At 44.2% G+C, this 13682-nt stretch overlaps 1 protein-coding gene across 1 annotated transcript in view; it reads left to right on the top strand.

Moving 5' to 3' along the window:
* The window catches only part of LOC121379223 (nucleolar protein 6-like), a 35809-nt gene that overhangs the window by 10509 nt on the left and 11618 nt on the right, over positions 1 to 13682 (top strand). Inside the window, exons 11-17 of the mRNA XM_041507737.1 lie at positions 440 to 617; positions 1275 to 1397; positions 8081 to 8232; positions 9108 to 9284; positions 9317 to 9374; positions 11154 to 11259; positions 12499 to 12653. Coding sequence (XP_041363671.1) covers positions 440 to 617; positions 1275 to 1397; positions 8081 to 8232; positions 9108 to 9284; positions 9317 to 9374; positions 11154 to 11259; positions 12499 to 12653 — 949 coding nt within the window. The remainder of the gene's footprint in view (positions 1 to 439; positions 618 to 1274; positions 1398 to 8080; positions 8233 to 9107; positions 9285 to 9316; positions 9375 to 11153; positions 11260 to 12498; positions 12654 to 13682) is intronic.

Genomic DNA, 13682 nt, shown 5'->3' with positions numbered 1-13682 from the left:
GAGCCTCAAAACACAAACATTGCGGGTTTGGGGTAGGAAAAGGATATTCATATTTACAAAATAGACTTAACTGCAATATTTTACAAATGCTTTTCACTAGCCGTTTGGCATGGCAGTAGTAGTTATTTACCAGCCCAACATTGAATATAACTAGCCATGGGAGTGAGGCTACCATAATCTAGAAGCCCTGTCTGTCATGGCAATAGTAGTTATTTACTAAGCAACTTTGAATACCACTAGCCATGGGAGTGGGGCAACGATAATCTAAAGTACTGGACACACAGACAGGTGATCAGATGGATGGAGACGAAACCTGTAGTCCCTTCCAGTTTGATCGGTAAGGGAATAATAACCATATTGTGCAGGTATATCGCAAGACTTTATTTTTATATTTAAAAGATGTACAAAGTTATAATTCTTTAAACTAATTTTGTTTTAGTTTGACTAATTTGGAAGAATTGCATCACTGCATCGATAAGCTGGACATTGCTCACAAACTGATTGATTACCATGGCAACTACATCCTGGCATGTATACCTGCCATCTTGGATCTTCTTAGTCGGTCGTTGGGGCGTCGTGCACGCCTTGTTCAGATGAGACAGATGGCAGTGAAACAGGTACTTTGTTTGATGGGGTATTTTAACACCTCATTAACCTTCTGACTACAGCAGGTGAGATATCTCGTCTAACGTCACGCAAGCCGATACACTGAATACCACATACAGTACATTCACTCCTTCATAAATCCTGCCATTTTGCACGCGGAACTGATCAAAATAATAATAGAACACCTATGATCAAGACTAATCATGGTTTTTGTGTGAGAAATACCTGGAAATTGTGAGTTGAAAATTGGTATTCGGCATTTATTTTTGCTTGACAACAATGGCAGAATCACTTTTGATATACCAGTCGTGGGGTACTGGCTGGAATGGGAAATAGCCCCATGGGCCCACTGGTGGGGATTGATCCCAAAACTGACCACACATGAAGCTATCACTTTACCACTGGGCTACGTCCCGGATAGCAGTTTTTTGCCACTGGATAAATGTTTTGAAATCAATTGCGGGGATAATATTTGCTTTTTTAAGTTGTGTTCATGAATTATTTGTTACAAAAGTTACAAAATATGAAATTGCTGCAGGCAGGCTCACAATAGCTGTATTTGAGCATTGATGACCATTTAAACTGTCATTTATAAATCAGTCAAAAACACTCAATGCATTTACAGCCTAATATTTTCTAATTATACATGTATGTAATATTTTTTTCAGTGGCCAGTGAATAAGAAACCTCCGAAAATGTCGGATGAAGACAAGTTAACATTTGGTTTACTTCTTGACCCTGAATTCGTCACCAGTGTTGTAGAGAAGGGACCACTGTCAGACTCGGTGGAGGTAAGTCATGTCATTATTGTTAGTATCAGATTCAGGTGGGGTAAATCATTGTGAGCTTTGGATTTGGGGGAAGGGGTGTTATGTCAATGTCCGTGTTAGATTTATTGGATGTAAGGAAGGAAGGAAATGTTTTATTTAATGATGCGCTCAACACATTTTTTTTTACGGTTATATGGTGTTGGACATATGATTAAGGACCACACAGATATTGAGAGAGGAAACCCGCTGTCGCCACTTAATGAGCTACTCTTTTCGATTAGCAGCAAGAGATCTTTTATATGCACCATCCCTCAGACAAGGATAGTACATACCACGGCTTTTGTTTCACCAGTTGTGGAGCACTGGCTGGAACGAGAAATAGCCCAATGGCATGTTTTTGGGGTTTTTTCCATTAGTATCCCTTCACAGATACACCAATTTCTATAGACATTACCTGTCCTCAAACAAGTGCACCTCCCCCCCACGCAAGTGGTCTGGTCCGAACATCCCAACAGCCAATGGGATGGCCTAAATTCTTCTACTGCATACTGCTCTCTAGTTCTGGTCACATGACTGTAACTTCCTTCTTTTTCTCTTCGCTAAAGGGTCTGGACGTCTTTTGTTTGGCTCTGTTTGGAGTCAACTTTTTTTATAAGACCTTTGGTTTTGTATTCGTGTTTGGGTGAAATGTTTTCACCTTAAATTTCGTTAGCTTTCGTTAGCTTTCGTATGTTTCTTTTCGCGTATTCGCTTGACTTTTCAAGCGTTTATTTACATGAAATGTTGTTATATTGCCGGTTGTCGTGTCGGACGCCATTTGCAAAATGGCGTCTGTATTGACTGGCTTTGTGTTGGGTGGAATGTTTATTTTTCACCTTATTCGTTAGCTTTCGTTAGCTTTCGTATGTTTCGCGTGTTTCGCTTGACTTGCCAAGTGTTAATTACATGAAATGTTGTTATATTGCCGGTTGTTGTGTCGGACGCCATTTGCAAAATGGCGTCTTTGTTGACCGGCTTTGTGTTTGTGTCATGGATTCTTTTCTTTCTCTTTCACAGATTGAAAACTTATTATCATGTCAGATGTTAATGTTCAGCGACAGGTACGAGCGTGCCTACGCTGTAAGAAGTTCACTGCAGGCGGCGACCCTCATGAATTATGTCCGGGTTGCCGTGTTCCTTGTAGCCTCTCTTCGAGATGCGACCTGTGTTCGGGCCTGTCTACTGTCGAGTTCGCGGCTTACTTGAAGGTGCTGTCGGCGAGAGCCAAGAAAGTGGAATCTTCGCCGTCAATTGCGGACTCCATAGCAGATGTATTACGTTCGATGCTACCTACTATGCTGAAAGAGACTATGGCGTCAATGGCGGCCTTACCAGAACCGGCGGGTTTGGGGCCAGGTCCGGTTCAAGTCCCCTCTTCGGGGGGTGCGGCTCCAGGACGCAAGACTTCAGATGACAGGCCTGCAGTTCCTACGCAGCCCTCTGACAAGCCGACTCAATCAGTTAGACGTTCCACGGCCTCCAAGGATCACCGATCTTCAAAGTCATCTTCGGCGCAGCGGAGCCGGGACCGGAGCCGGGCTCGTAGCCGTTCCCCACGACCTGCACGTCTCCCTACGGGTTCCGTGGATCGGCAGCGCAGACCTTCTATTGAGGCTTCAGAGGGTTCTCGACGGGACCGTCCACGGTCCGGTTCACCAGTGACTTCTGTTTCGGCGGATCGATTAGCCTGTGCTCGAGTGCTTCGAGACTTTGGAGATGCAGCGCCTACAGCGGTTTCCGTCATTGATGAGACTGAATCTCCTGACCATATGAATATGAGGGATTGCTTGGCGGCAGTCTATGACATGTTGCCGTCCTTGCCACATCCACCAACGCCGTCCAAGAAGGGACCGACACCGATGATAGCGACTGATGTCCCTCCGGAAGATGTGGTGATCCGTTCCTTGGCAGCCGGTACACTCGTATCCGAGGTGGCGACGGATTTAGACCGCACTTTTAAAGACACAGCGTCTTTCGTCGCCTTCCCGACTTGGGGTCACCGTATGTATCCGGTGTTTGACATGGCCTTTACAGATGTAGCTCCGTCTTTGGATGAAGATGTTCACCGTCTTGGGAAGTCGTCAACCGTGGATTCTTACTTGGACGTTTTCCTTGCGGCGATGGCCACCCAGGCAAAAGATGCACGGTGCTACGCGCTGTTTCAGCAATCGGCGCAGATGCTAGCTTTCCTGACGTCTTCGGTGACTTCGATGTCCTCGATGTTAATGCAATACCGTCGCCAGGCTTATTTAAAGAAATCCACTTTGGATTTCCAGCATAAGAAGGAGCTGTTAGCTCAACCGTGGTCCGCAACGAAGCTGTTTGCAGGCAAAGTTTCTGAGGTGGTGAAGGCCAATGATAAGGACCAACAGTCGACAGCAACTGTCAAAGCGTTGCAACTTATTTCGACTTTGGAATCTACGAAGCGAAAGTCTACATTCACACCACAACCACCATCTAAGCGCTGGAGAGGTTCCTTTCGAGGTCAACCTTCTCGAAGGTTTCCGGTCAGACGACCATCCGGTCCGCCAGCTCGGACCCAGGGGAAGCCTGGTCGACGTTGACGCCAGCCAACAGATCGTGGACTGCTCAGATTGCTTCAACCTACGCCCGCCCCTGATTTTGAACCAGAACAACGATTCGGTTTTGACGCTTCCGGTGTGTACCACACCAGTCGGAAGATCCATGGTCGGAAGTCGACTTCGCCGTTATTGGCGAAACTGGCAGACACTTTGCCAAGATCCGTTTGTCACGTCGATCTTGAAGACAGGGTATCGTCTGCAATTGTCTGCCATCCCTCCATTGACCACTTCACCTCGAGAACCGCGGCATTCCGTTGCACAAGTCAAGGTTCTACAGGAGTCCGTCAACAAGCTGGTGGAGAAGGGAGCCGTTCGCAGCATTTCGGAAGTACACTTAACACCCGGATTTTACTCGGACATCTTTCTCGTACCAAAGAAAGATTCTCCAGAGCTGCGAATGATTCACAACTTGGCGGTCTTCAACGACCACTACCTGTCTCCTCCTCCGACCTTCAAGATGTTAACGTTGCGAGATGTCATAGCCGTGATCAGACCGGGGGATTGGCTTGCCTCGCTAGATCTCAAGGACGCCTATCTGCACGTTCCGATGCATGCCGATTTCCATCACTACCTGCGGTTTGTGCTACAGGGTCGGCATTACGAATGGACAGTCCTGCCCTTTGGGATATCCATAGCGCCATGGCTGTTCACCAGAATCACGACTCCGATGTCACGCTTCCTGCATCGCAGAGGTATATCCTTTTACCCATACCTCGACGATTGCCTGATGAGGTGTCACAGCAAGACAGGGCTGACTGCACATGTTGCCTTCATCATGGACTTTCTCAAGCAGCTGGGTTGGATTATCAACATCGAGAAATCTCGACGGCTCCCACGCAGTCTCTACAGTTCATAGGCGCTTGGCTTCGACCCGACCTGGGCCTCGTTCAAGTTCCTTTAGACCGTTGGGAGAAGATCCAGACCATGATTGTCATAGCCCTCACCGCTCCAATGACCTTCCGCGGTTGGCAGAGTCTCCTGGGTCTCCTCACTTCTGCCCAGGATTTGACACTCAGAGGTCGTCTCCAGTTGCGGCGCTTGCAGATGTTTCTCAACCCGTTTGTTCGTTTCAACAATCCGGACTTGATCATCTCACTCCCGGACGATCTACGCTCCAGCCTGCAGTGGTGGCAGCTCCGATCGAACGTCTTAGAAGGTGTCTCTATGTGGGCCTTCATAGCCACTCATCACCTATTCGTCGACGCGTCACTGGAAGGTTGGGGAGCCCATCTAAGCAACCAGACTACTTCAGGGCTGTGGTCTCCCGGCGAACTCGGACTCCACATCAACCTGTTACAGTTGTTGGCAGTTTACTATGCTATCCTTCATTGGCGACAGATGTTGACGGAAGCCTCTCTCATGGTGGCCACAGACAGTACGACCGCGGCGGCTTACATCAATCGTCAGGGCGGAACTCACTCCAGCAGTCTGCTGCAGTTGACTTATCGTCTCTACAAGCTGGTCGACGAAATTCCATTGCAACTTCGGGCTCGTCATATTCCAGGGGTTTCCAATGTACTAGCCGACACATTGTCCCGGCCGTCGTCTCCACAGCCGACGGAGTGGATGCTCCATCCGGAAGCGTTTCGATGGGTGTGCGACAGACTTTGGACACCAAACATCGATCTTTTCGCCACACGATTCAACCATCAGCTGAGGGTTTACGTGTCTCCGGTGCCGGATCCCGAAGCTCTGGATCTCGACGCATTGGCCATCAGCTGGGAACAGATGGACGCGTACGCTTTTCCTCCACCAATCCTCCTTCCAAGGGTGCTTCAGAGGTTTCAGCTGTACCATTGTCGCCTGTTGCTCATTGCTCCGATGTGGCCATCCAGGATGTGGTATCCAGATCTAATACGTCTTGCCGATCCACATCCTTTACCGCTGCCAGACTGGGATCATCTGTTGCTGCATCCCACGTCAAGACTATACCATCCACGTCCGCAGTTGTTCCAACTGCACGCGTGGACTTTATCTCCAAGAGTTTGAGGAAGAAAGGTTTTTCTTCACAGTCTACGGCGGCCATTTTGAAAGCGCACAGATCATCTACTACTGCGGCTTACAACGTCAGATGGCTTTGCTTTCACCGATGGTGTGTTGGGAAAAAAACTCAAACCTCAGACGATCCAGATACCTCGTCTTGCTGATTTTTTTGCTGTATCTGCGGACCACTTTACGATTGAAGGGGTCTACCATCGCTGGGTACGTTTCGGTCATCGCTACTGTTCGTGATGTCACTACTGGAACGAAGTTATCGGGTATTCCTGAGATCCATAAGATGATCAAAGGGTTTCGCCTTGAAGATCAAGTACACCGGTTTCGGCCACCAAGATGGGACCTGAATTTGGTGTTACGAGCGTTATCGACCGCACCTTATGAGCCGATCGAGTCCTCTTCCCTGCAAGATTTGACACGGAAGACGGTGTTTTTACTCGGTTTCGCCACGGCTGCTCGTGTCTCAGAACTTCATGCTCTTGATGTAGACTTGGTACGTTTTCACCGAGATCGGCGTGCAGTCAACTTGGGGTTACTCATGAACTTTATTGCAAAGAATCAGTTACCAGACCAAGTGCCTCGCTCGTATGTTGTGCAGGCCCTCTCCTCTATCGTTGGTCCAGCGGACGTTGAGGACTTGGCGTTGTGCCCTGTTAGAGCCCTGCACCAGTACATCGAGAGGACCAGATCTTTTCGACAACATCGTAAAAGACTTTTCCTCTCCTGTAACCAGAGTCGGTTGAGGGATATTACCAAGAACACGGTGGCCACCTGGATCCGGTCTTCTATCCTGACCGCCTATCAGAAGGAGGGTTTACCTGCTCCGTCTGCTTCCAATCCGCATGAACTCCGTGCCTTGGCTGCCACGATGTCCCTGCACTGCAACACATCCATTCAGCACATCATCACTGGCTGTTTCTGGGCGACGGACTCCATCTTCGCCAACTATTATCTGAGGGATGTCTCCACAGAAGACGTTGAGGGGTTCCATCATCTGGGTCCGGTTGTTGCTGCACAGACTCTGTTGAATACAAGCCGTCCTCGTCGCCGTTGATGTCTGTCTGATTCTGGGCTGCATACCGAGATGTCCACCGAATCGACAGGTGAGGATTGCTTAGACTTTTGTTCTTTTGCACAGTTCACGCACTGGTGCTGGAACTTTTGTCTCGATAACCTTTACCCTACACTGCATGTGGTTATTGGTTGTCGTTATTGAACTAACAGATCTTTGGTGTACTAGACAGAAAACATTCGGGGGTCTTGTTTTGTTCAATGTTCTGACGGATGCACCTCATTAGGTTGTCGCTTGTTATTGAAAAACTATAACACTTCAATACGTGAGGGTTACCTAACACCTGCATCCCTGGTGGCTACGTCTTCCCACCCTGTCAGAACCAGCATGAGATGTGGCTTCCGCCTCCTGGTCCATGTGTTCTAGGAGCCGTACCTGCCACTGCTGACGGATGCCACCATTCTGGTTGTTGTTACTAACATCACCTGCATTGGTCTGTGACGGGCATCCCTAGGAGGAGGGTTTACCAAGGTTGGCCTTATTCTTCCACTAGTCAGCCTCTTTCCGGTTGGGGAGTTATCACAAGCATCTACGGATCTCGGCACCCACCACCATCTGTTGAATGCTGCACTTGTTTGAGGACAGGTAATGTCTATAGAAATGGAGAAAACTTGAGTGTTTTCTCTTTTATAGATACATTACCTGTCCTCAAGATTCATCCCGCCCGGGCCTCCCCGCTTCCTGTTCTCCGTGCGATGCGCTCATGGAAAAAGAAGGAAGTTACAGTCATGTGACCGGAACTAGAGAGCAGTATGCAGTAGAAGAATTTAGGCCATCCCATTGGCTGTTGGGATGTTCGGACCAGACCACTTGCGTGGGGGGGAGGTGCACTTGTTTGAGGACAGGTAATGTATCTATAAAAGAGAAAACACTCAAGTTTTCTCCATACTCTGTTATTCATTCAGATCACGATTCTCACTGTACTAAAACTTGTATAAATATCTTGTATTGAAATATGTGCTCCAGTGGTCTTGTTAACCTTTATTATGATTGTTTATTTTGGGCTTTAATTTCAGGCAAAAGAATTTATTGACTTCTGGGGAAACAAGTCTGAGTTGAGGCGATTTCAAGATGGTGTTATTTGTGAGGCAGTTGTTTGGACGACATCATCTCTGCTTAATAAGAAACGATTGGTCAGCGCCAAGATAGTGAAATATGTTCTACAGAGGTGAGGGTTCAGTCAGATACTTTGAACTGATTTCTCTTTGTATTTTTTTAAAATATATAATGGTGCACTGTTAATGATTAAAGAATTTTGTCAACCACAAATGATGTCATGGCTATGTGTGTTTATATTTAATAGGATGTTCAGGCCACTATTTTCTAATTAAACACATCTACAATCTGAATGTTTTCCTGTCCCAACCCATGCCCTTTGACTGGTATACCAGATGCCATGGTATGCACTGTCCTGTCTGAGAAAGTTCATATGAGTCTTTGCTGCTCTGTCTGTCTGTCTGTCTGTCTGTCTCTCTCTCTCTCTCTCTCTCTCTCTCTCTCTCTCTCACACCTCTCTATAAGAGTCTCTCTCTCTCTCTGTCTCTCTCTCTCTCTCTCTCTCTCTCTCTCTCTCTCTCTCTCTCTCTCTCTCTCTCTCTCTCTCTCACCTGTCTGAGAAAGTCTCATCTCTCTCTCTCTCTCTGCTGCTCTCTCACACACACACACACCCTCTCTCTCTCTCTCTCTCTCTCTCTCGCTCTCTCTCTCTCTCTCTCTCTCTCTCTCTCTCTCTCTCTCTCTCTCTCTCTCTCTCTCTCTCTCTCTCTCTCTCTCTCTCTCTCTCTCTCTCTCTCTCTCTCTCACACACACACACACACCTGTCTGAGAAAGTTCATATAAGAGTCTTTGCTGCTTTCTCGCTCTCGCTCTCTCTCTCTCTCTCTCTCTCTCTCTCTCTCTCTCTCTCTCTCTCTCTCTCTCTCTCTCTCTCTCTCTCTCTCTCTCACTCAACCAGTGTTTAAATACTCAAATAGCCATAGTTTAAAATGTCTGAGGTGTCACTAAACAAAGCTTCTTTTCCTTTCTATCTGTTGTGTATTACAGACATGCTGCTCTGTCTGAAGTCAGCGTCCACTACGTCGGCAGTCAGCTGGATGGTCTGCTGCGGCGTCCTCGTCTCATGGCGGAGGCAGGTGGTTTTCCGTACGGGACTGGTGAAGAGCAACACATTCTCATACAACATGCCTACACGGGTCTGACAAAACAGCTGCGTGGTCTAAAAAACCTTGGTGAAGAGCAACACATTTCTAAACCCTGCCCCTCGCTATCAACTCCATTCAGGGAATCTCTCCAGTGTTTAGATTTGCTGAAGTAAGAATTATATATATTTTTTTAAAACCTGCCCCTCGCCATCAACTCAATTCAGGAAATCTCTCCAGTGTTAACATTTGCTGAAGTAAGAATTATATATATTAGTAAAAAAACCTGCCCCTCGCCATCAACTCAATTCAGGGAATCTCTCCAGGTTGAGATTTGCTGAAGTAAGAATTAGATATATTATTAAAAGACCTGCTTCTCGCCATCAACTCCATTCAGGAAATCTCTCCAGTGTTTAGATTTGCAGAATTTAGAATTAGATATATTATTAAAAGACCTGCCCCTCGCCATCAACTCCATTCAGGGAATCTCTCCAATGTTTAGATTTGCAGAATTTAGAATTATATATATGATTAAAAAACCTGCCCCTCGCCATCAACTCCATTCAGGGAATCTCTCCAATGTTTAGATTTGCAGAATTTAGAATTATATATATGATTAAAAGACCTGCTTCTCGCCATCAACTCCATTCAGGGAATCTCTCCAGTGTTTAGATTTGCAGAATTTAGAATTATATATATGATTAAAAAACCTACCCCTCGCCATCAACTCAATTCAGGGAATCTCTCCAGTGTTTAGATTTGCAGAATTTAGAATTATATATATTATTAAAAGACCTGCTCCTCGCCATCAACTCCATTCAGGGAATCTCTCCAGTGTTCAGATTTGCGGCAGTAAGAATTATATATATTATTAAAAGACCTGCTTCTCGCCATCAACGCGATTCAGGGAATCTCTCCAGTGTTTAGATTTGCAGAATTTAGAGTTATATATATGATTAAAAGACCTGCCCCTCGCCATCAACTCCATTCAGGGAATCTCTCCAGTGTTTAGATTTGCAGAATTTAGAATTATATATATTATTAAAAGACCTGCTCCTCGCCATCAACTCCATTCAGGGAATCTCTCCAGTGTTCAGATTTGCGGCAGTAAGAATTATATATATTATTAAAAGACCTGCTTCTCGCCATCAACGCGATTCAGGGAATCTCTCCAGTGTTTAGATTTGCAGAATTTAGAGTTATATATATGATTAAAAGACCTGCCCCTCGCCATCAACTCCATTCAGGGAATCTCTCCAGTGTTTAGATTTGCAGAATTTAGAATTATATATATTATTAAAAGACCTGTCCCTCACCATCAACTCAATTCAGGGAATCTCTCCAGTGTTCAGATTGCTGAAGTAAGAATTATATATATGATTAAAAGACCTGTCCCTCGCCATCAGTTCAATTCAGGGAATCTCTCCAGTGTTCAGATTTGCTGCAGTAAGAATTATATATATGATTAAAAGACCTGTCCCTCGCCATCAACTCAATTCAGGGAATCTCTCCAGAGTTGAGATTTGCTGCAGTAAGAATTACATGTACTCATGGAAAATAGTAATATTGTACATGTAATTGTACAAGGTGTGTATTTGACAGTATTGAAGGAAAAATTATAATCTTTTCAGGAAATTATGCATTGGTCATCCATAAACATTATGAGACAATTTGGACAATATTAAACATTGACAGTTAGTTTGAAGCCATATTCTTTTTTCCACGATAATATATTATTAAAGCCAGGATGACTTGTGTCAATATATGCCACTTTCCATATTTTTGAGTTGGCACTGAATGAGATTTCTATCAAACTGGGATCTCTGCTCACCAAACAGGATGTGAAACATTATACCATGTTTTCCTAAAAAATATGTCACGGTAGATGTAGCGTTTTAGAATTGAACTTGTCATATAATATATAATATTAAGGTTTATTGTCGTGTTGCAGGTGTTCCCAGCTGTACCAGCTTTAACAATGACCGGTCAGCACCAACACGGTCCAGCGTTGCCTAACCCTAGCAAGTTGGCTCCCAGGTGGGTGCCCTGTATGGAAGGTAAGCACTGACATTAAACCATCCGGGTATCAAACAGAAAATAGCCTTACACTGCAACCATTCATTATATTACAAGTGAGGGTTTTTGTCACAGGGTATGAAAGGTAAAATTACATACCATACCCTAAAATCTTGGAAATAAATGGGTATATTTGTATTATGTTTAAACAGATAATAATATTTAAAATCTGCCAAAGTGCATACAAGGCAGTGACCAGTTTCAGAAAATCTCAACCCATAACCACATAATAGGAGCTCTTGTGGTCTGTTTTGTTTTTATTACACAACCTCAGCATTCACTAAATTCTCCAATTGCAAATTTAAATTTTTTTATTTTAATTGGGCGAAATAATTTTATGTAATATTACTGAAATTTTGTTAGAAAATAACTGAATCTGCAATTTTTACGTTTAATAGGCAATTTTGCAAAATTTTCTACTCCCCCAGAGTTAGCCCTTCTCAACTTATTTTCCAGCAGAAAGTCTGTAAGTCATAGTAAACTTGTTAATGGCAGTATTATATATACTATGCAGAAAATAGTTTAATGAAAAAAAGTGTTTGTTTAATTTAATGACTCCACGAGAGCACATTGATTAATTATTCATAAGCTATTAAATATGAAACATTTGGTAATTTTGACATATAGACTTAGGGAGGAAGGAAGCCAGTTACATATTGCCATCCCACAGACAGGATAGCACATACCACGGCCGTAGATATACCAATCGTGGTGCACTGGCTGGAGCAAGAAATAGCCCAAAGATGGGGATTGATCTCAAACCGGCCATGCATCAAGCAAGCGTTTTGCCACTGGTCTATGTCCCACCCCCTGGTTTAATGATGTTCTCTATATCTATGGGAGTTTAAAATTATTGATATATTTAGAGAAAATAGACATTTTTGAAGCTACTGACTTTTCAGGGTGAGCTACTTTAGTAGATAATATTAAATATTTGATTTGCTTTAACTTGGGGTTCTACATCAGTGAAAAATGTTTGTTTTTTAATCCCTATAAAAGTTCCTCTCAATGAATGTTCAATAAAAAATGTTTTATTAAATTAATTAATTATTTTTTAAATTAATTAATTATTGTTTTTTAAAAAGTAGATTAATCCTAAATGTTACACCACAATTTTAATTTTTTTAAATCTGTTTAATACAATAATCAATAGATATCATTAGATAGTTATTATAAATTATTTATCAATTTGCTGAAAATGTATTTAATCCGTGTTTCAGTGGTGTGTATGTTGGAGACGAGTGGAAAGTGGCCCGAGGACATGGAAGGCGTCCGGCGACTGAAGGCGGCATTTCTCATCCAGATCGGCAACGCTCTCTCCTCCCAGTGTCTACTTCCTGTACAGATCAAACCGGCGTGTGTCCACGTTCTTAAGGTGGGTCAGAGATAGAGATTATTGTACGAGCTTATGTGTTGTACTGATTTTACAGAATGAGCGTCTGAGTGAGAGCGAGGGTAATACATAAATCCTGACGCAAGTTTCAAACACAACTAGAAGGAGACAACGAAATGAAATGACGTCATATTTCAAATGCACAGTCTAAACTAGGACTGGAGAAGCAACATCATGTTATGATGTCGCTTCCCCAAATTACGTCATTACCCTTGTTATTACACGTGTGCTTGTATGATTTTTATTAACTTGGTTATGTTGAACCATATGGATGATAAGTCACGGTAAATGAATATACCTCCAGCAAATGAATTAGTGTACGACAGTAAGGTTATTATCCTTGTTCACTGTTGCTCAGTGCAGGTCAAGGTTGAGTTGAGAGTATTAACAGTATCTCGATGTTATGGATAGATCAAGATGAGTTTACCGCCGGTTGCAGTGATGTAGTGGTTATGCCATCGAAATTGACACTGGTAGGCACTGGGTTCATATCCCACCTGAGGCAATGGGTGATTTTTCATGCCAGTACGGGCTCCAACCCAAAGTGAGTGCACCGCTAGGTTCAATGGGTAGGTGTAAGGCCACATCACTTCACGGGTGTGATTATGGGTGTGTCTCCTGAGTGTATGATTCCACATCGGGTGATTACCCAGCATGCACTGCAGGTTCCGTGTACCCTGGGCTCGGGTGATACCGAGATAGCTCAACTGACAGCAAGCGTGGAGTACGGCCCTGTCAAGTAGTCCCATACTGAAATGGAAATACTGCGGCTACACCATTCATCTCATCATCATCCATGTTTGTAATGTCCAAAAACTAAAAATGTATTTGTCTCTGTGTTAACTGTTTGTGGCATATTTAAAAATGAAAGAAAAAAAGATGAGTTAAGCATTAATCTTGGGGTTGGTCATGGGTCAGTATTGCCAAAGGCTTACCTTGAGAACAGAGTGAACCTCAGTTCATGCTTCAGGGGTTGGGTTTTAATTCTTGGGACAGAACGGCAAGTGTTGC

The sequence above is a fragment of the Gigantopelta aegis genome, chromosome 2 (genome assembly GCF_016097555.1).
Source record: "Gigantopelta aegis isolate Gae_Host chromosome 2, Gae_host_genome, whole genome shotgun sequence".
Taxonomy (NCBI): domain Eukaryota; kingdom Metazoa; phylum Mollusca; class Gastropoda; order Neomphalida; family Peltospiridae; genus Gigantopelta; species Gigantopelta aegis.
Note: the sequence above shows the minus strand (reverse complement) of the source record. Positions and strands in the feature narration are given on the sequence as shown.